Source organism: Trichosurus vulpecula, chromosome 2 (genome assembly GCF_011100635.1).
Source record: "Trichosurus vulpecula isolate mTriVul1 chromosome 2, mTriVul1.pri, whole genome shotgun sequence".
NCBI lineage: Eukaryota > Metazoa > Chordata > Mammalia > Diprotodontia > Phalangeridae > Trichosurus > Trichosurus vulpecula.
In genome coordinates, this window is record NC_050574.1 from 19,400,449 (window position 1) to 19,423,835 (window position 23,387).

A 23,387-nucleotide genomic window follows, 5' to 3' on the forward strand; every position below is an offset into this window, starting at 1 on the left:
GAGATACTGCCTTTCCTTGGGTTTTACTCCCCCCTCCCCCATTACCTAAACATAAGCAGCAAGTACCCTCCCAAAATGTAAGGAGGGCCTAAGGCAATCAAATTGATTGGCCATGCCAAATTCCTGTTTGACATTTAAAGCCCTTCACAGTCTGGCTTTAAGCTATCCTTTCAAACTCTATTCCCTGTCCCTTCACTGAAGAGCGGGGTGTGCCCAGGAGTGATCCATACTCTCCTTTGGTGCCTGATATGCTCAAGATTTGGGGGGAAGTTTTGTAGGTGAACTGTTTGATCACGAGGAGAGCCCTTTGAAAAGTGTCATGTGATGGCCCTTGTTAGACAGACTGGAAAATTCAATTTCACTGCTCCTTTTTTGGGGGGCTCTTCAGGCTGATCTTCTTTCCAGACTGACTAATCCTCATGTGGGCAAAAACTCAGCATGTGCAAGTTTTCCAGAGCTCACTTGCCATCTGCCCCACCTTTCCTGAGAATCTTCCTCACTCACCCTCCCCCACTTTGGTCTTTCTTTTTAAAAATGGAAAGTGAGGGGGCGATATAAGGAGATGGGGGCTGTCAGATCCTACAAAGTTTTGGTTTGCCCTTCGAACTGCGTACATTTCAGTGATGGGCTCACTATCCAACAACTTAGTTCTTGGCTCACGCTTTTCTTCTCTCTTTTTAAAAATTTCTATTGATAGCTTCTGTTTTTACATCACCTTCATTTCCTAAAATACTATGCCCCATCCGGAGAGCTATCCACTAAAAGAATGTTTTAAAAAGAGACTGAAAGGATAGTTTAGCCAAACCATCAACCATGTCTGACAATGTATGTAATTCTGGCCCTCCCTCCCCCCAAAATGTTTGTTTTCTCTCTTATTTCTTCTTTGGGAACAAGCTTTGTCATTATAATTACTCAGCATTGTTTCCTTTTTTCTGTTATTTTCATTTATATCATTGTAGCCATTGTTACATCTTGATTTTCACTGAGTTGTTGGGTCATGCATTTCCCCCCCTTGGAGCCCCACAGGAATTCCTTCACTCTATTTTTCCTGAGAGAAGACTTATGAGGTTTGTATAGAAGAAAAAAAAAGATGTATGGTTCAGTTAATAAAACAAAAAAAAAATCTATCCATAAGCAGTTATTGGGCATTTACTGTGGGTTCTGTTCTTTATGCTGCTGGCTGTAGGGAAGGAAAAGTAGTTGGGATCCTTACCCTCTGAGAGTTCATAATCTAGATACTCTGGACAGGGAAGACCCAAAGATATGGAAAGATAGAAGGGAAAGAAGCACTCGAGTGGGAGGGAGGGAAGAGATCAACGTGAGAAGGGTCAGGATGGAGTCACAGGATCTTAGATCTGGAGCCCTCTTACACCATTTAGTCCAACCCCTTAATTTTACACATGGGAAACTGAGGCTCAAGGAGGTTGTGACTTTTCCAGGGTCACATGGCAGTAGGTCCAGTTCAGAATTGGAAGGTATGTCCTCCAGATCCTGACTGTTAAGTCTTACCTCCTTGCTTATCGTGGGAAGGGGATAGACAGTTCTTTTGGAGAGGAAGGCAAAGGGAATAGGTGTAGATAGAGCCAAGTGTGAGTACCAGAGCCAGAAGGCCTTGATCTTAGTGAAGTGGGGGGAGCTTCCTGGTTTAGAGGAGTGGAGGTTGGGGCTCAGGAAAGAGCAGCTAGGGATTCAGTATCAATCCACACAATTTTTCATCTTTTCTGTGTATCCTAGATTTCTGTGGTCTCCTAGATTTGGTGCTGGAAGGGAACTGGGAGGTCTGGCATCCATTACTATTCCAAACCACTGGAAAAATAAGGAAGGAAAATGCCTGAAAAGCTTAGTAGATAGATTCTAACTCTAGGCTTCTTTCCCAGCACTGTCTCAGCATCACGGGCTATTGGATTCCGGAGTTTCAGGATAGAGTTTGGAGAAAACCTTTGCATAGCCCACATTACCCTTTTTCGGTGACTTGGGTGGGGGGCCCTTGGGGTGGACGATGTCCGTCTCCCGGCTGGTGCCTGCTTAAAGGTGAAGGATGTGGCTGCGTTCAGGACTACAGCGGAGAGGCTGGAAGCACTCGTTGGGGGAGGAGGTGCTGCAGTCACCTGCCACCCCGGCTAGGACACTGTGAATGCAGGGTCTAGACCCTCAGGGTACACGCATGGCGACGTGGAGGTTCACGCTCTGCAAAACCCAAGGCACTGAGTGACAGCCTGGATGGCGTCCCCCTTCCCCCCTGCCCCCAAGCATCTCGTAGCAGCAGCTGCAGAGAGAGGGTCTCCCTTAAGGGGTGCTGCCTCTGGAGCGGGCGCGATGCCCGAAGGCGGTCATGGTGGTGGTGGTAACCGCGGTTCCCTGCCCGCCCCATCCATCCAGCTTTTCTCCGGTCCGCGGCCCCGGGGAGGGCTCCGTCGGGCACGCGCCCTCGCGCTCGCTCCCGCGCCTCTCGATCGTGCGCGCGCTGCTTCTCCCCTCCCCTCCCTGCCCATGGCCCCGCCCCCTTGAGGAGCCCGGGCTGCGGCTGGGGGGAGGGGGGGGTGCCGCCATCTTAGAGCGAGGGAGGCGGGGAGGGAGCGCGGGGGCGCGCGTGCGCGCGCGCGGGGGCGCATCGTCACGGCGACGGCGGCGGCAGCGGCAGCGGCAGCGGCAGCAGCGGCTCCTCAGGCGGGACCTCGCCCTCGCCCGGAGAAGGAGCCCGAGCCCGACCCCGAGCCGGCGCTGCGGTCGCCCCCCCTCGGCCTCCTCCGCCGCAGCCCGCCGGCGGCCCATGGTCGGCGTCTGAGCCGCCGCCGCCTCAGCCCGTCCCCCGACGCTCGGCCCGGCCCGGCCGGGAGCCCCCGAGATGCTGCCGCCGCCGGAGCCGCAGCCGCAGCCGCCCCGCCGCTGCCGCCGCTCCCCGCCCGCCGTCCCCGCCTGGCTCGTGACGGCCGCCGCGCTGCTCGGGCTCTGCGGCGGGGGCTGGGCGGCGCGAGGTGAGCGCGGGCCGGGGCCGGGGGAGGTGGGGGGGAGAGGGGGAGGGGGCGTGCACCTGGAGGGGGCGCCCCCCCCGGCCGGCGGCGGGGTGTGCGCGCGCGTGCACCTGGTGGGCCTGGGGGGGAAGCCCCCCTTCGTTCTCCTCCATCCCCCACCCCGCCCCCTCCTCTGGGGCCGTGTGAGTGTGTAAGGGGACGAGACTAAGAGTAATGATGCTAAGGCTCGGAGCCAGGAGTGTGAGCGTGAGTGTGCAAGGGGACGAGACTAAGGAGAGTAATGATGCTAAGGCTCGGAGCCAGGAGTGTGAGTGTGAGTGTGCAAGGGGACGAGACTAAGGAGGGTAATGATGCCAAGGCAGGTTCGGAGCCGTGAGTGTGAGCTGCGTGTGAGTGAGTGTGTAAGGGGACGAGACTAAGGAGGGTGATGATGGCAAGGCAGATTCGGAGCCAGGAGTGTGAGCTGCGTGTGTGTGTGTGTAAGGGGACGAGACTAATGACAATAATGGTTTAGAGCCGTGAGTGTGCAAAGGTGGCTTCGGAGCCGTGTGTGTGTGTGTTTGTGTTGCTCGCTCCCTCTCCCGCCCCTCCCCGCCAGGTGCAGGTGCTTTGGGGCGAGGGGAGCAGCCGGGGCGCGGGCTGGTGGTGGTGGTGGTTAATGGTTAAACCGCCCCGGGGAAGATGGGGGGGTCTGGGGGGAAGGCTCGTGGCTTCGCTGTAACCTCCCGGCCCACCGTCACCGGGGTGGGGGCTGGGGATGAGCCGCGAGCACACGGACATAGGATGGATGAGATGCGGCGAGTGCGGGCTGATGGGTGAGGGTCGCGAGATCTGCCCTGCACCAACTCACCGGCCTGGCCAGGCACTGCCCTCCTGTCTGCCCGGCCAGCTTTCCTCTGCTAGGGCCTGTCACAGATGCGTTATTGTGCTTTAGATTCGGCCGTATGGTCATTGGAATTCGCTGGGTGCATACATCCAAAACATTTTTTTAAATTGGGTTCTTATATAATAGCCATGCACTGCTCCCCCACATTTCTTTAAAAGATCTACATTCCCTCGGGCAGATCGAACTCCACTTCCCCCTGACCCTTTAAAGGTCGTTTGCTCTCAAATTAATAGACGGATATGGGTTGTAATGTGTTGCCAGAAAAAGAGAAGAGGTTAAAGTCGTGAGTAAGGTCGACAACTGTGGACTTGTCCTGCATTGGAAAATTCCCCAGCTTTCCTTCCCCCCCCCCCCCCCAAACTGCTTGGTGCGGTTTTTTCTGATGGTATTTTGGATTGTGGAAGAGCTTAGATGTCTCTATTCCCTGGGAATGTGGAGCCGAAATTATTTTAAAGATAATGTGGCAAATAACATTTCTTGTTTAGTTAATCATTTGATTTTGAACCTTAAGCACGGAACCTCTTAAATGTTACATCCTTTTTGATATTGATTGATCTTGCAAAGGGAAAGCTTACTTACGCATTGCAGATATACCACTGAATACATCTTGGAATGGCAAGCATCTCTTTGGCTTTGGAGTGAAGTAATCCAGATGTATTCTGTAGAAAGTACTTTAAATGGGTGCTTCTGATTCTGGAATAGCTGTTAAAAATGGAGGAGGAATTTTGGGGGTGTTTTAAAAAGTGAAATAAATTGCAACTTATTAGGCTTATAAATTCTTTTTTTCTTTTCTCCTGGGGCTTGACTTATAGGGTGTAGAGTATAATGTTCACAAATTAAATAGCAGAAGAAGAGAAATGCACCTTTTGTTTCATGTTCTTTTCATAGCATTGAAAATTATAAACCGCACTTTTAAATTCTCATCACATCTCAAACATGGTTGACTGTCATTCAGATTTTGTCCACTAAGTATCTCATTTTTCTTCAATTTACAATATAGATTAGAAAAAAGAAGTTATGTTAAAACTAAGTTTTAACTTAGACTTGAGAACTTAACCAACGTACTATCTTATTTTTAGTTCTCTTGGGAAATATTTTACAGAATTTTTTTACCTTTGGATACTGTATTTAAATGTTAGAGCTTATTATCAGCCTTGGAAAAGATTATGAAAGTAAATTGGTATTTTTTTGTTATAATGGTTTTAGTGATACGATTTCTGGTTGGCAAAAATATATTTTTTCTTAAGGAGTTTGCTTACTCGCCACCCTTTTCCATAAATTAGTTGCTGTGGCTCTAGAGATATAGTTTAATATGCATTTCCATTCTTGAGCATTTTAATTACTGTGGGCTTACAGATAGAAATACCATGAAATTGTATTCATAGAATTACATCATCTAATAGTGGGAAGGGGCCATCTGTGTCTACCCTGCAGGAGTGGTTATAAGCTTTTCCTTAAAGACCCTGCCACTTGCTGAAGCTGCCCATTCCTCTTGTAGAGAGTTGTTGTCATTATGAGGACATTTTTGCACACAGCTTAGATCTTAACATACCCATCGCTCCTACGTTAGAATGCCCTCTTACACATAACAGCCCTTGGAATTCTTGAATTCATTTCAACTCAAGAAACATTAATTGCCTGTGATATACTATTCTCTGAGGCCCCAAGGACAAGATCTAAACTGTAGCTACCCTTGACCATGAGCTAACATTCTGTTGGGAAGATGGAGCATGCATTTCATTGAAGACAGAGCCATCCTCCTGATCCTCTTAGGCGCTCTCACCAGCCTGCTCACACCTCTGTGGGCCCTCTCCAACTTATGTTCCTCTCTTAACCTTACTGAAGTATGGGCAGAACTGAAGTCGGTAGTATCCCACATGTGGTCTGATGCAGGACACCCTGTTCCCCCTTCCCCACATTATACCTTTCACTGTGCTCCCAAGACTGTGCTAGCTCTTAGGATTTTATTGTAACCACTGTTCTGTGTAATTTGCCAGCTTTTCTGAAAGGACAAATCACTTGGTCTGCATCATTACCTTCTTCAACTTGTGTCAGGAGACTAGTGTCTCATGCTAATAAAAGTAAATTACACACGATTTTATTTCAAGGATGGTTTTTATGTTTACAGGTACAATTTGTGATGTCTTCCTAATGTTGAAAATAAAAGGGCCTTATTTCTAGTAATATATGAACTTTTCATCTCTGAGAATCTGTGTAACCTTCTGAACAACTCTTCTGTTTGGAGTACAGCTACTTGGTTAATTTAATTTCTAAACCATTGGTGCTAGGCCAGTCACCATATGACAAAATGCTGAACAGAAGGATGGACTGAATATTAAAATACTGTACTTTAACAAGTATTTGTCATTTTATGAAGAATTTTAAATGTCAGTTTTATTTGTAATTGTGGTTCTGAAAAAAAAATCAAGTCTTCTGTAGCTAGTGAGCTGTGCATTACACAGTTTGTGGGTAAGGCATATCCTGGACCCAAGTTTCCAACATTTCCTAGCATGTTTTTGTGTTTAAGAAATTGATATTGTCCTAGGGAAATCGATTTGTTCTCAAAATTACAATATTCAGTTATAATGATAATAACAGTAGTGGCTGATATGTATACGATATTTCCGTGTTTGTGAAGATCTTTCTTCACTACAACTCTTGGGACATGGACATGAGGCAGCAGTAATAAGCACTGCTTGGTAGTACCATTTTAGAGCTGAGTGCCTCCTTGGTAGTGGGCTCATTTTGTAGCTTCAGAAACTGAAGCACAGAGATGGTCAAGTGACTTGTTAATGGTCACACAGCCTAGTAAGTGTCAGTGGGGACTGTATCCCCAATCTCCTGACCTAAGTTCAGTTCTTTTGTTCATGCCCTGATGCTCCTCTTAAATTGTTTAATAAATGCTTGATCATTAGTTGAGTTATCAGTGGTTCATTTTCTTTTTCAGTGTCAGAATTCTTTGCTTTTAATTAAAACTTTAGGGGAACCTTGGTAGAAAATCTTTAAAAGAAAATTTTAAAGAAATGCATACTATAAGTGGTACCAAATAACAAATCTGATTTAAAAAACTCATGGATTTTTTTTGCCCTAAATCTAGAAATAATACAGACAACTTGTTGAGAATAATATGATTACTATAAATAAGTGCTTTGTAACTGGAAAGAATGTTAGATATGATAGCTGACCCAGTAAATGATGCTTCATAGCAATTTGCATATTTCCTTTTATTTAAGCCAGTACTTTTTGTGGGGTGGATTCATTCCATTTTGCCCTGTAAAATTCTAATTGTGTTTTAAAATATGCTGTGTTCTGTTTATAAATGAATGCCTCTGGATTTCATCAGAATCACAAAACAATTTTTAAAAATTTGGTAGTGTAAGATGATTGGTGTTCAAACCAGACCCCTGGTGTTTGTTTTATAATCAGAATCTTAGTTATCGACAATAATTATATTTTTAGCTCTTCAGACTCCTTGTTTGTACCCAGTACTTTATGATGGACTTTGTCACAAAATTGATTATAGAAGGTGGAAAGAAAAGAAAAGCTCAGATATTCATATGGATCTGTGATCTCATCAACATGAGGATTCTCTTCACAGATCCAAGTTGCAACCCATTTATACCTGCCTGCCTGCCCTATGGAACCCTTGTCTTTGTCTTCTCACATTTTTACAGGGTTGCTATTGGGGCTCCACCTGATGTGCTGGAAACCTGTCTCCCTTCCTCTTGAAGTCAGAGGGATACGAATGGAGCACATTAGGCTGTTGGATGGTGGTGACCTATCCATCTCCCCCCGTACATTTCTTTGATAAAATCCTTTATTATCTCACTTATTCTCCATAATTACTTTTTTGTAACATGTTGCCTGTTCATATCTGTCATCCATTTCCCTTTGAGTCATATTTAGTCTCATTTCTTTGGAGATCAACGTTCCGTGACTTACAAAATGCAACAACTTAAAAAAATGGGTTACAAACCCATAAGACAAAGCAAAAGCAAAGAGAACAATTCAAGCCCAAACTATGTTATTTTTCAGGCTCTGTACTCTGAAAATCAATTATGCAACATAAATTACTTGGTGCTTTTGGTGATTGATTCTAATCAGAATGACTTTGTCGCATGCCCAATTTCCACCAGTCTCCAGAATTCTTTGCATTTGCTGAACACATGCATTATATGTTACTGATAGATAGCAAAGTCGACAGATTTGCTCTGCGTGCTCATCTGATCTGACAGTTCTTTTCTTCTTTTCTTCTTGGACGGCTTTGCAAAACTTCAGGATTTTTTAGGTGCAGTTCGAGCAGTGAAGACTTAGGAGATATGCTTTCCTTTTCCTTACATCACAGTTCTTCCCTCCACCCTGTGCCCCATTTTAAAGGGATACAGGATACAGGTCAGGCTGGAAGTGATGAGAATCTGGACTAGAAGGGGATGGAGTGGAGAGAGATTGAGGTGGAATTAGCAAAATTTGGCAACTGGCTAGGAGTGGGAGTGAATGAGAGCTAAAAGTCTTGTAGGTTTTGAAGTTGGGTGATGGGGAAAATGATTGACAGAACTAGAGAAGCGAGGATGAAAGAGGGGTGGATTTTTGAGGGGTGAGTGTTGTTCTGTCCATGATGAGTTTAAGGTATCTACGGAACATCCAGGTGGAGGTCTGGAAAATAGGTGAGAGGTGATTGTTGGTTATGAGATTTGGAAATCATCTGAATAGAGATGACAATGGTGAAGAAGATAGTGAGCATTTATTAAGCACCTCTTATGTTCTAGGAACTGTTTGTAACTGCTTTACAAATGTGATCTCATGTGATCCTTACAGCAGCCTTGGAGGGCAAGGTGTTGTTATTATACCCATCTTACAGGTGAGGAACCTGAGGCAAACATTATATAACTTGCACCCAAGGCCACACAGCTAGAATATGTGAGAGGCCGGGTTTGAACTTGGACCTTTCTGACTCCAGGCCAAGTGCTGTGAGCACTGTACCACCTTTCTGCTTATTTGAACCTGTAGGCATTCATGAGTTCCTATCATCGGTCATTTTTTACTGCACAGTGATATTCCATTTCATTCATCTGCCATGGTTGGTTTTTTCAGCAGTTCCCTGCTCGGTTGGTGTCCACATTGTTTCTAATTCTTCTGCCATGGAGTGTGGTGCTCTGGACATTTTTGTGTAGCTTGGACTTTGTGCCTCTTACTCGTAGTGGGGAATAGTGTCAGGGTGTGGAGGGTTCAGTCACTTTTCTTGTGTAATAATTCCAAATTGATGTTCAGAATCATCGGGTCGATCCATAGCTTCACCATTGGCCATTCCCATTTTTGGTCATCTTTACCAATTTTCATGTGAGTTAAAGCCTCAGAGTTTTAAATTGCATTTCTCTTATTATTAGTGATTTGCAGCATGTTTTCATATGGTCATTTATAATTGGTAATTCTTTTTGAACACTCTTCCTATATTTTTTGACTACTTCTTTACCTGAGAATGGCTCTATTTCTATCCGATGACTAGAATTGGTGCTTCAAATGATGGCTGCCATTTTCTCTTTGGTTAGGGCACATTCTTTGTTTCATATGGTGTCACAAGAAGGCCAAAGATGCATTAGACAGCTATAGTGCAAAATAGGAAAATAAAAAGATACTGAATAGAAAAGAGATTGTGTTTTTTCCTACAATGCGTTCATAAAGAAGTGGACCAAAAATGCTCCATGACTTCATTTACCATCTTAACTCTTAATGGCTTGCTTCTTGTTCTGTTTTTAGTAATGGTCTCATGTTGGTCACAGGTGAACTAAGGATTCAATATTTGATTTGATCACTGTTGTCTTCAGTTTAAGTTGGTATTCCAAGTGTGTGTCTGTCTCTTTCTAATTGTAGGAGGCTCCTTTGGGTTTGATTCCCACTTGGGCTCTTAGAACAGAAAAGCAAAGAGCAGGCTAGGTTTGCTGAGTTAAGTGGAAATGCATCATAGCCCTTGTTATGGCAGTTAAGAAAAAACATTGTATTGACAATGATGGGAAAACCAAAAATTTCCCCTGCTGCTGAGCCTATCTATGTTTGTCATTATTTGAATGGTGTCTGTATTTGTTTGTTTACAAGCATATATGGGAGAGTCTATTGGGGACCAAAAGTTTCCCATTTCTCTTTAAGCAGTGAGCATCGTGTAATGAGAAGAGCACTGTCTTTGGTCAAGAACACTGGGTTCTAGTTCTAGCTAGTGGAACTGGGCAAGCCATCTTAGTTGGAGGCGGCCTCCTTCATGTACTCACCTGTAAAGTGAAGGTGAGCAAGCTATGCGTAGGTTGCCCTGTAGAGTTTTTGGGAGGGAAGAGCTGGAGAAACCAGATATAGCACTGTGGTGTATATGTGTCGAAAGTCAGAGCTACAACTTGTGCAGACAACAAGCCGCTTGAACTTCCTTTTGGAAATTCTAATATAAGCTACTGTAAATTTGTAAGAATCTATTAAATTAAGAGCTGAACAAGATTGCAGAATTAGGGGTGTTAAGTCCTGAAGATCCTTTAGCCTTCAAAGTCACATGGGGGAATAATCCTGTCTTCTCCTCTCATTAGTAAACATGCAGATTTGAGAGACTTCTAGAGCTCTCTGGGTTTGTTATTTAAGGCAGCATCTTTCAGCTTATTTAGAAATGCTTCTTTAATTACAGTTACCTCATGTTATGCAGAAACAACAACTTTGAGGAAATTTTAATGGAAGATACAGACATTAATACTGCATTTAATGTGGATTTTTTTCAAGCAGTATTTTATTGTTAACGTAATTTATTTGACCCTGGAGAGAATGGTAAAGAAACAATAAAGTAATTATGACTGATACTGAATGTTGGCAATCCAATACTTTGTAGTGAAATCTTAATCAGAAAGTTTTTCTTTACTTTTAGGAGAAAAAGGCAAGGAAGAAAATATGATACATCTTTTGGAAAAAGCAACTTCTAAGAGTCAATACTGTATTCTATGTGTCAGTAGATCATCAAGCATTTATTAAATACTTAGTATGTTCCTGCCCCCAAAGAGTTTACATTCTATAGGGGATGGAGGAATGATATGTACACATATATTTTTTCTCATATACAAGTATATATACTAAATACATGTGTATTTAAAATATTCTACATTAATTTTTTAATCATAATCTTGACCCTGAGGCACTGTAAGATTAAATTGGTAATTTTAGAAAAAAATTTTGTTACTGGAATTTCTGATAAACGTTTAGTGAAACAGAAAATAAGTAGAGCTGTCCATCCTAATGAACATTCTAATTAAGTTTTTATAGCTTAAGATCTTCTTATCTTATATCTTATCTTATATTTTCTAATGCTCTGATACCATAGATTAGTTAAATTTGAAGGATCAGCATTGCTGTTGGAAAAATTGGGATGCTTTGGAAAATTAATTTTGAACAGAGATTTTTGTTTATAAGGTGCTGGTTTTGAGAACACAATTGCTTTCAATGAATAGATGTCCTATTTTAGCTAGGGGAACACAGCATTGGATGAAATCTGTTTACTGTATGGTCTGTTCTTGATGGTAGGAGGGGTAAGGGAGGAAACTGAAGTAAGGATTTGTCAAAAGTCTTACTGTTTTGGTCCCATCATTGTTTGGTCCCATCCAGAATATTCTGGAATGTTTGCTTCTCTTGGCACAATGTGGATGCCATCTCCTATGGGAAGTCTTTCTTGAGCCCTCTAGTTACTACTGTCCTCTCCCTCAAATTATGTTGTATTCATCTGTTTAGATGTTTTATCTCCTCAGCAGAATGCAAGGGACAGTTTTAGTTTTGTCTCATTTTCTCATAGTTTAATATGGTGCCTCCTACATAGTAGTAGGTGATAAATACCAGCTTATAGAATTGGGTGCTGTATTTGGTTAATGTGGTTTATGATTGAATTCGCTTTTTAGGAGACCATTCCAGATTTTTGATTCTTAATGTAATTTTTCACCCAAGTTACTCATAAGCTACATCTCCCCTTTCCTACTTATACTTGTGCATTTGATTTTGAATTTACCCTTACTACGTTTCTTCTGCCTAAACTTAGACCATTTTCAGTGGACACAGATCCTTTTTGAGCCTGATGCTGACATTCGGCATGTTAGCTGCCTCTTCTGGCTTTGTGTCAGCCACAGCAGTTTGTCTGGAGTTTGTCTTTGGTAATTTAGGGATATAGATGAAGATATATTTCCTTAAGTGCCTTTGGTCATTATATGCATTTTATCGTCATTTCTTACACACCATGGTTATTACAGCAGTCTATTTTTTCAATTACTTGCCTCAAAATGAACTTTTGTGGTATGACCTAGATCTAATTGCATTTCCGGCAGTGACCCTTGGGGTGGCAGGATATTGAATTTATCTTAGGATGGGCCAGCTAAAATGTTTCTTTATTTCTGTTGCAGCTTAAATAGGGTGGATTATTTCTCCTTAATTATATTTCAAGTAGACATTCAGTACTGAGGAACGAGAACTTCTGGCTTGAAGTCAGGAACAGGGGATGTAGAGTATTTGAAACACTAGATAGTTTAGAAGCCATTAACAGTTGATGATTTTTGATTATGCTGATTAGTTGGGGGTTTTTTGTGTGTGTTTAGCTTTTTGGGGGTCTGTGATTTAATTAGTTCAAGGAACTCACTGTGAGAAAACTCCCTCTCTCAACTGCTCTTTAATTTGCAGTCTTAGAAAGTTCCCTAGGGCATTGAGAGGTTGTATACAGGGTCACACGTTGACAGTTCTGTGGCAGATTGAATTTAAATCCAGATCTTCCTGAGGGTGAAGCTGAGGGGTGGTTCTTTTTCCACTAATCTTCTTTAGTTAGTTAAATGTAAGGTGGGCATTTTACAAAAGGTGGTTTATAATCTTATTTCTTATATTTGAGTTACTTGAAATGTGCCGCCTTTTATATTTCATAGGAATATTAATGTTTTTGAGATCTTCCCATTATCTTTCTTTTTCTTTGTGTAGTACTTTAATTTTAAGTTACTCATAATTTTAAAAAAGTTAATTATTTAGGGATAATTCATGTAGAATGAAACCTTCAGTTGAAGGGACCTTGAGAGTGATTTTGCACAAGTTCTTCTATTTATGGCACTCAGTTAATAAACACTCATTAAGTGCGCACTCTGTGCCTGGCACTGTGCTAGATGCTGGAGATGTTAAAGACAAAAATGGATTGTGGCCTGCTGTCAAAATGCTCATATTCTGTTGTTGAGAAACATGTCCTCCCATAACTATACAGAAGTAAATACAAGCTAATTTTTTGGAGGCATGAAAAAGGAAGTGGCTTTTCAGCTGAGTTCTGAAGGAAACTAGGAATTCAAAGAGATGGCAGGGGGAAGGAGGGCATTCCACGAGTCAGGACCAGACTATGCAAAAATGCAGAGGTGGGAGCTGGAATGGCATTTGAAGACCCTCAAGATGGCCACTTTGGCTTGATGTTACAGTGTGTGACGGGCAATGACGTATGCTGGAAAGGGAGTTTAGAATCTTGTAAAGGGCTTCAGTGCCAAACAGAGGTATTTGTGTTTGATCCTAAAGGCAGGAGGGAGGGAGATCCGGCAGAGTTTATTGAGCTTGAGAGTGATGTCTGTTACCTGACTTACGCTTTAGGAATATCATTGGCTGCTATGGAAGATGGACTTGTATTTACAAAGGGATGTTTAAAAGTTTGCTACTGTACTCTGAAATGAAGAATGTAATGCTTTTTCAATTAACCTGTTTTAGACATAGTTAAGGACGGTGATGAATTTCTGTGTAAAGTGTGGATGGGCAGAAGTTACTCCACATCAGTCCCTGCCCTCCAGGAGCCTACGTGGTGTGTATGAGAGAGAAATGAGGTTATAACAAATATATGACTAAGTACATACAAAGTAATCTCAAAAGTGAGAAAGGGGGGCAGCTAGGTGGTGCAGTGAGTAGAGCACCAGCCCTGAAGTCAGGAGGACTTGAGTTCAAATATGGCCTCAGACACTTGACACATGTATTAGCTGTGTGACTTTGGGCAAGTCACTTAACCCCAATTGCCCTGCCAAAGCCCCCCACCCCCAAAAGTGAGAAAAGACTAACTGATAAGTAGAGTCATCAGGAAGGGCCTGACCTGTGCTTTGAAGAAAGCCAGGGCTTCTTCAGGATGAAAATGGAAGAGTGTAGTCCAGATGTGGTGGACCACCACGTCTTATAAAGGCACAGCTAGCCTAGACAGAACAGCTAGATCAGTGTGACTGGAGCAGAGTTTATGAAGGTGAATGAGGTGAAATAAGACTGGAAAAGAGCTACATTGTGGAAGGCTTTAAATGCCAGGCTGGCTGAGAATTATATATTTTCTCTTAGGGGTACTTCAGAGCCAGTGGAGTTTTGAGGGTGGGGCAGGGATAAGGTCAGATCTGTGTTTTAGGAACATCAATTTAGTGGTTGTCTGAAGGATGAATTGGAGACTGGAAGCCAGGAATTCAATTGGGGGAGATTGAAATAGCCCAGACAAGATATGGGGGGGATCTTAATTGGGTCAGAGCCTGTATAAATGGAGGAGGACTGCAGTGGGAGATGTTATGGAGGCAGAACTGTCTTGTTAGCTGATTGGATGGGGAGAGTAGAGAGAAAGGGAAAAAGTCAAAGATGGTTCCCAGGTTATAAAGTTGATGGCAGTGTCCTCAACAGAAAAGGGGAAGTTTGGGGGAAGAGCAGGTAGTTTTGTTTTGGACAGGAGTTTTAGAAGCATAGAGGACTTCGATTCAGGTTTAGAGAGATGTCCAGTAGGCTATTGGGAACAATGGGACTGGAGTTCAGGAGAGATTAGGAGCAGAGTCATCTCTATTGTGATGATAATGAAGCCATGGGAACTGAGGACGAACCACCAGCAGAGCTTATTTAGCACTGTTATATAATGTTTAGTTAAGGCACTGACAAGTTTTCTGTGTAAAGCTGTCACTTTGTTAACCTCCCCTTTGCTCAAGCTTCCTCATAGGATATATGATAATAGTACTTAGCATTTTTGTATTCCAGTAGCCTCAAGGATGTGAGGACAAATCTCAGATATAGGGTAATTGTATCCCATGGTGATATGGATCACTCATCTTGAGGAGGAAGGCTTGCAAATGGTTGACTGTGGCCACCCGCACCTGTCAGGATATGTATTGTGTTGGGCTAAGTAGTTGAAATCCTTGCCTATTCCTTATTACAGTTTGTCACTAATTTTAAACAATTAGATATAGCTAATAAAATTAATTAGACCAATCTGAAAATCATGTCCTAGCTCTGCCCACCCTGTGGTAAAATTATTGAAAGAGTAGTAAATGATGAGAATGCCTTCAGCAAGAGAGCTACTCTGACGGATACTCTTTGTCTGGAACCATGCCAGTTACAAGATGCCTTGAAAATAATAGCTAGCATTGTAAGGTTTGTAAAGCACGTTTCATGTTAACTCATTCTATCCTTACGACAACTAGAGGTAGGTGCTATTCTCTCCATTTTACAGATGAAGAAACTGAGGCAGAGATATTTTGACTTGCCCAGGGTCACACTGCCGAACTCAGGGCTTCCTGACTCCAAATCTCAAGCTTTATCCAGTGTGCCACCTAGCTGCCTCTATTAAATGGACAATCTTTTGACTAAGAAGTTGACTGTGTATCTTACACTCGAGTTCGGCTTTGTTTGAAAGTGCAGAGTTGTTTGTATGTTATCTTCCCCATTAGACTGTGAGCTTCTTGAGAGCAGGGGCTGTTTTTGCCTTACTCTGTATCCCTAGGGCTTAGTGTAGTACCTGGCACACGGTGCTTGTTGACTTTCCATTTGGTAATTGTTCATAGATCTTATAAAAGGCGTTTTTATTTAGCAAAGGTTTAGATAAACTCCATCTCAAAGTACCTGAGATCTTTTTTGCTTCTTAACTAATAGTCATTTAATAAGATTCTTCTAAGAATCTTAGAATAGGCTAAGTCTTAGAATAGGATATAAATTTTCATTTGGTTGCAGAAACTTAGCCTGGAGAAGACTTTGATCTGTCTTTGAATGTATTAAGGGGTGTCATTGTGAAGATAGACTAACTTCCTCTACTTGACCCCAGAGGTCAAGAATAAGGAGCCAGTGGGTAGAAATATTGCAGAGAGGCATATTTAGACCCTATAATATAAAGATAATGTTCTTAGCAATTAGAGCTGGCCAGAGTGGAGTGGATTGCTTTGAGAGGCCTTGAGTGGGTCACCTTTTGCAGTGATCCAAGTGGAAACTGGCTGGCCACTTGTGGAGAAGGCAAAGAAGATGGCTGTCAGGTTGAGATGGGACTTTCTGGTCCTTCCTAAATCTGCTTCTGCACCATATGGGGAGTACATGGTTTAAAGGTGAAGCATCACAAGCAGACTTCCCACCAGCTATCCTGTGTGAAGATTTTTCTTATTTATTGCCCTCCTTTTTCTTCCCACTGCCCTGACTCATAAGTTATCCACAGTGCATTTTCAGGCCAGTCTTCTTGAATACAACAGAAACTATTTTGTTGTGGGCGTGAGGATGTTAGGAGGTCATAAATTCCATACTAGTCAGTCAGCAAGAATTTATGAAGCACTTACTATGTGCCAGGCACTGTGTTAAGTGCTGGGGATATAAAGAAAGGCAAAAACAATCCCTGTCCTCAAGGAGCTTCCATTCTAATGATACACAGAGCAAATAGAGGCTCTGGGCTCACTCTTCCAGCCTCCACTAACACTGGTAGATTTGCATTCCCAAAGTGCAACTGGCTACTTCTCCCCTCAGAGTTTTGAGAGGTAGGCGATGTCTTTCTTCAGTACAGTTGCTCATGATCTTTCATTCAGTGTCCCCCTTCCCCACAATATCAATTGCCAGTCATTATTGCCACAACATCAGTTGGTAACTCCTCAAACCAATTAACATCAAATAGTTATTACAAAGGGATATTTACTGAGAAGATATAGCAAAGCCAAAAATAGAAAAATTTTCAAAACCTTTAAAACCAAGAGCTCATTCTCCTCAACCACTTCAGTTCTTGGGGAGAGTGAATTCAAACTTAAAATGGTGACCAATATTTTCCCTTCTTACCCCACCCCGCCAAATTCATTTCTGGGTGGGGCAGAACTGATGGACAGTAGCTGTTTTGCTTGCAGAATATATCTCAACTGCTGGGGTTATTTCACTGATGGAATAGGTCAAGCAGGTACTCATTCACCTGAGATCAGTCAGGAATTAACCTGACAGATAACTAAGCTACAGCATTCATGGCTTCAGGGTGGCTCAGGTGGGAAGATAAGGTGTTTGTGGCAGGTACTGTTTCCAACATTGCTCCCTCTCTCCCTACCTGGAGGCTTACAGCAGTTGTTGCTTGGCTCACCATCAGAGAAGAGAGATTGATTTCATCTATTCAAGCCTTTTGTATGCATACTAATTTCTGGTTCAGCAGCTAATTAAAAGGCTTTTCATCTCTACTCAGTGCACAGGCAACAGTCACATTATACTGACACATTCTCAGAACCGGAGAGGGCTCCTCAGTTATGTGGTATCACACATTTCCAGAAGCAGGCTCACTAGGCGTTTCTATGGATTGGTACCAGGCAGAGCATATTGTGCACACTCTTAAGGCCCACATTGGCCATTCCCATCATTATAGACTCAAATGCATACATGTCCAAACACACACAGGACCCACTAAAAAGGTTCTGCAAAACCAACCAGCGCATCAATGCATTGAAAAAAGTCTGATATTACAGCCAGTGTTCACCTCCCCCCACCTCTGAAAAGAAGCAGGAGTGGGGCTTTCTCATATATCTTCACTGGTGCCAAGTTTAATCATTATTATCATACAGCATTTATTTGAAAAATATTTTTATTGATTTTTTTGTTTGAATATCCCCTTGTTTTTCACCTTCTCTTTTCCCTTCTTTTCTCCCTTAGAGAGTATTCCCTTTAAAAAAGATTAGAAAACAGAGAAATAAGTTAAAAAAACTCTCAGCAAAAGCAGTCAACATATTGAAAAAGTCTGATATTATATGTACTGTTCCACACCTGTGGACTGCTCCTCCTGCAGAGGAGTGGAGGGAGGTGTATTCTCCTATCTTTTCTGTGGCATTAGGTTTTGTTTTTGCTGTTTCCATTTATATTATCCATGTATTTTGTTTTCTTTTTACTTCATTTAGCATCAGTTAACATGTCTTTCCATGCTTTTCAGTATCATGTTCATTGCTTCTAACAGCACAATAATATTCCATTACGTTCTTTTATTATAGTTTGTTTAGCAATTTCCCAATCGATGGATACCTATTTTGTTTCTAGTTTTTTGCTACTGTGTAAATTGCTGCAGTGAATATTTTGGTGTCACTATGGCCTTCCTTTTTTGTCATCTACCTCCTTTGGGTACATTCCTAGCATTGGAATCTCTGGGTCAGAGTATGGACATTTTGGTCACTTTCTTGCCATAATTCCAAGTTACTTTTCAGTATGGTTGGACCACTTCAAGTCTTGCCGACAGTGAGTTAGTGTACCCATCTTTCCACAAACCCTCCAACATTAACTGTTCCCATCTTTTGTCATCTTTGTAAATTTCCTTAGTGTGAGGTGAAGCATCAGCTCTTTTTAAATTGTCATTCTTCTTGCTATTAATGATGTGGAGTATTCTTTCACATTTTTAATAGTTTACAATTCTTTCAAGAACTGTTTATACATATGTTTGAATATATCTTTTGATGACTTAGCTATTAGAAAACAGACTTTGGCCTTTAGTGTTTCCTTTAGCCTGGCTGTCAGACCCTTATCGGAGATATTTGATACAAAAATTTTTTTCTAGTTAATTATTTCTGTTATCCTAGTTTCATTACTTTTGTTCATGTAAAAGCTTTTCTAATGTAATAAAAATTATCTTTTTTGCCATTTGTTATTGGCTTTGTTCCTTGGTCAGGAATTCATTCTGTGGTCATAATTATAGAATCTATCTGGATCTCTTTTAATTTTTTTGTAATGTGGTTTTTAATATTGAACATACATGTATTTTGAGTTTATTGTGGTATATGGTATAAGATGTTGGTCTAACTCTTATTTTCTGCCAGACTACTTTCCACTTTTCCTGGCAGTCTTGTCAAATAGAAAGTTTTTTTCAGATAATTTGTGTTTTGAAGGTTTATCAAACTAAATTATTGAGTTAATTATTTCTAATTTTTCCTTATCTTATCCATTTCATTGATTTATTTTTCTATTTTTGAAATTTTGCCATTATCAAATAGTTTTGATGAGTACAGCTTTACAATACAGTTTGAAGTCTGGAAGTGCTATTCTACCTTCATTCTTACTTTTTCATCATTTCCTTGAATACCGTAGATCTTTCCAGTGAATTTTATTATCTTATGTAGCTCTGTAGGGTATCTTCTTAATAGTTTGTTACAGCATCAACTTTGTAAACTTTGATAGTGTTGTCATTTTTATTACATTAATGTGGCCCAGCCATGAGCACTGAATATCTGTCCAATTAAAGGTTCTTTATTTCTTCAATGTGTATTTTATAATTGTATCTATACTAGTATTGAGTGTGCTTTGGAAGATTGACTCCCAGACCTAAGTGCCTACTGTGTGTCAGACACAAAACTTCATTTTGGGGGGGATGCAAAGACAGATGTTAAACATGGCCCTTGTTTTCAAAGAATATACTTTTTTGGGGGGGGAGGAGATGTACCTGTGTGTGTGTGTATATGTATATGTGTGTATAAACACATACACACACACACACAAGATACCAACAAGATCCAATGTCACCTTGGAGGAGAAGGTGTAATAGCAGCTGGGAGGACCAGGCAGAGTCTCAGATGGTGCTTGAGCTGTGGCTTGAAGAAAACCAGGGATTGTGGGAGGTTCATATGAGGAGGAAGGATAGTCCAGGCATGGAAGCAGACAGTGCGAAGGCAGGGAGTGGGAGATAGAGCATCCTGTGTGAGGAGCAGTGAGGAGCGTGCTGTGATTGAATGCAGAGTATGGAGAGAAGTGATGGGGGAGTCTGGGAAGGTAGAATGGGAAGACTTGATGGGCTGCTATTTGAGTTAGGGCATGCTATGTATATCTTAGATACAGAAAATGAACAATAAGATGGGCTTAAGAGAAGGTCTGGATTGCATTGCATTTGGGAAATTACACAGTATTTTGAATAATACTGAGGTAGACCTTGAGTATTTAGGAGTTAGGAAGGTACAGCAGGGTCTACCTCCTCAAGTATTTCCTTATCTGTCCATCTGAATTTGATCTCTTCTTCCTTTTAAATTCCCCTGTTTGTCTTACCGGTTCCCCTCTTCAATGCCATTTTGTGTTCTACTTACTTTTGGATCTTTTGGCATCTCCTCTAAGAGATTATAAGTTCCTTATTCACAAAATCTGAGAATTGGAAAGGATATCTTTGACTGTAATGGTGTGGAGTGTTTCTAGGGTACACCTTCCCAGGATGATGGCTGAGGGCACTAGGTTGGAGGCATTGCTGTTCCCAAATATGTTGAGCTCAGGGTCCCGAGTTGTCTTTATTTGAGATGCTGGTCAGGATGGTGGTGGTGTTTTGACTTGCCTATCTCTCCCTCAGGGTGCTTTATTGCTTCTGTTAGCCTGGCTTGCCTTCTTTGTGAGTGACATGTTTTTTGAATGAATGATCTAGTGCGCCTAATGAAGGATTAGATTTGACCTCATAGTACTTACTGAGATTTGGTGAAATGAGAGCCATGTCTGGAATATAGTTCAGAAAGGACATGCCTCAGCTTCCTCTTCTGCTTCAGTCTCTGTGGATTGATAATACATGCCTGAATGACTGAAGAAGCATTTTTAAGCACTAATTACATGGCAGGCATTGTGCTAAGGTCTGGGGATACAGGCAGAAGGGAGGCAGTTTCTGCCCTTAAGGGGCTATAATACATGGGGAGTGTGTGGCCTAGAAAAGGAATGTGCATCGTGAAATCATAGGGATAGTCAGTGCAACAGTAAGGCAAATGACTGACTACTTCTGTCTAGAAGCTGTGGTATTATTCTATCTAGAGCAAAAGGTGCAACATTGGCATGTTTGGGGAAAGGGAGGGGGTGATGGGAATAGCAAGAAAATGCCTGAGATGAAGTGGGGCTGGATCTGGGGCATTGGTCCCCGCCAATCAGGACAGCATAGGCTCAGTAGTTTAACTTGCCCAGGGCGGTAATCTCTGAAGGTCTGGTTTGGGAGTTGCAAGTAAGGAAAATGGGAGAAAAAGGGCTAGGTTGAATCGGTGTTGAGTAGTCTAGATATACTGGCTTTTGGCAACCAGGATAGTGCGGTTATGGGTTAGTGGGTTGGGAGCTGAGTAGCTTGGGTCTTCTACTTAATGCTTTTGATACCAATCCCTCTAGTCACTTCCCTGAACTTTTCCTTCAATTATCTCCTTTTTGATTTCTCCCTAATTTTAACTTCTCCTAATCCCCTGGCTCCTTTTCTGCTGTCTGTAAACATTCTTTGATCTCCCTTATCCTAAAACAAAACAAAACAAATAAACAAAACCCCTTCACTTAACCCTGCTGTTCTTTCTCACTATCAAGTATGTTTTCCTTTTCACAGTTAGACTCTTAAATAAAAACCCCTAAACTGTCTATACTGGTTTCCCCTGCCTTCTTGTCTTCCATTCATTTCTCAGCTCCTTGCGATCTGCTTTTTGTCGCTCACTTTATGGAAACTGTTCTCTGCATGGTCACTGATGAGCTCTTGGCTGCTAAATCCAATGGCCTTTCCTCAACTGGTCCTTCGTGACCTCTCTGTAGTGCTTGTCGCTGTTGGCAGTCCTCTCCTTCTGGATCTTCACCTCTCTCTGTATTTTGGGGGGCACCGTTTCATTGTGGCTCTCTTTCTGTTAGAATGAGCCTTCCTAGTTTTCTTGTAAGCTCATTATGCATATTCCCAGCTCTTAGGTCTCTTGAGCTTTTATCTCTCTGTGCACCTTTTGGGTGATATCAGCAGCTTGTGTGCATTCAGCTCTTACTACTTCTATGCATATGACTCCCACATCTGCATATGGAGCCCTTCTCTCTCTTTTCAGTTCCCATCTTGCATCTCTAGCTGCCTGCTTGATGTCTTTACCTTGATGTCCCAAGCACATCTCAAACTTTATCTTTCTTATATCTCTTATAAGAAAGGTAACAAGGAATATAGATATATCTCCTATCTGACTTTTTCTCTCAATTTACATTATAGCCTTAGCCCAGGACTCTGCCTTAACTACTACAATAGCCTCTTCACTGTTGCTTCTGCATCCTTTCTAACATATCTTCCAGAGGGCTGGCAGGGCAAGGCAACAGGCATTTATTAAGTGGTAACCTTTATGTCCCAGGCACTGTATTAAACTCTGGGGATATGATATAAGCAAGGACGACAGCCCTTGTCCTCAAGGAGCTTGCAAACTAACGAAGGAAGACAGTGCACAAGAGGGAGGTAGGAGGAATGACAGTGCCCAGGTGGGGACATGGTGTGAAGTTGAGCGAGTCAGAAACACAGCTGGGAGGGGAGTGAAGGCTGATTAGTCTGAGCCCCTCTCTCAGATGAAGGTACCAGAAGACACTCACCAGTGGGAGAGGGGTTCTGGTATGGCAGAGTGAGAAGGCTTCAGAGAGTTACGGATGTTCTTGGGTCAGAGTAGATGTTGCAGGATGAGGAGGCTTTGGGTGGTGAGGAAGGTTCCAGAGAGAGACAGAAGCGGAGCCTGCTGGAAGTCTGGAGCTGCTTGTTGTTGCTCTTGAAGCAGAGGCCTGACCAAGTTATTCTTCTGCTGTTCAGTGGCCTCCTGTTTCCTTTAGGATAAAATATAAACATATCTGTTTGACATTTTTTTTTTGCAGGGGGGAAGGCAGGGCAATTGGGGTTAAGTGACTTGCAGCTAGTAAGTGTGTCAAGTGTCTGAGGCTGAATTTGAACTCAGGTTCTCCTGACTCCAGGATTGGTGCTGTTTGACATTAAAAAACCAACCCTTCCCAATCTGGCTCAGTTGATCTTTCTAGGCTGATTGCATGTTATGCCTCCTCAGGCACGTTACACTCCAGCCACGCTGATTTCTGTGTTCCCTGTGCGCCCCTTTCTATCATCTCTTTACCTTTGCGTGCATGTCTCTTAGGGACATGATGCTGTCTTCTTGGAAACCCTCAGATTCCTGCAAAGCTTAGCTCAAGTGTTACTTTTGACAAAGGCTCTTCCTGATTCCCATACTGGGGCAGGGGTGGCGGCAGGGGAAGAGAACCTACAGCCTTTCATTACAGGTGATTTGTTTTGTGAGGTTTGGATTCAGTTGAAAGGCCACGCTTGGGGACCAGAGGGTCATAAATGGTTCCCCACCCCTGCCCTACTTGGTAGTGCAGCCCCAACCTCGATTCATTATATATGTATTTTGTATGTATCCTATATGTACTTACCTGTAGAAATGTATGCTCCTAGGACAATGGAAGCTCCTTGAGTAGGGAGATGCTCAGTTTTGCATTTGTGTCCTCATTGCCTACCATAGTGTCTGACACATTATGCTCAGTAAAAGTTGATTGAAGGAGGAGAGAGTTGAAAA

The 23,387-nt window shown here is 42.4% G+C and overlaps 1 protein-coding gene across 4 annotated transcripts in view; it reads left to right on the forward strand.

Moving 5' to 3' along the window:
• The first annotated feature begins 2,689 nt into the window (after positions 1-2,689).
• CLSTN1 (calsyntenin 1) overlaps positions 2,690-23,387 on the forward strand; it is an 87,024-nt gene continuing 66,326 nt past the window's right edge. For all 4 annotated transcript variants that reach the window (XM_036743089.1, XM_036743091.1, XM_036743090.1 and 1 more), the window contains exon 1: positions 2,690-2,975. In XM_036743089.1, the coding sequence (XP_036598984.1) occupies positions 2,846-2,975 (130 nt within the window). In that variant the 5' untranslated portion in view covers positions 2,690-2,845. The remainder of the gene's footprint in view (positions 2,976-23,387) is intronic.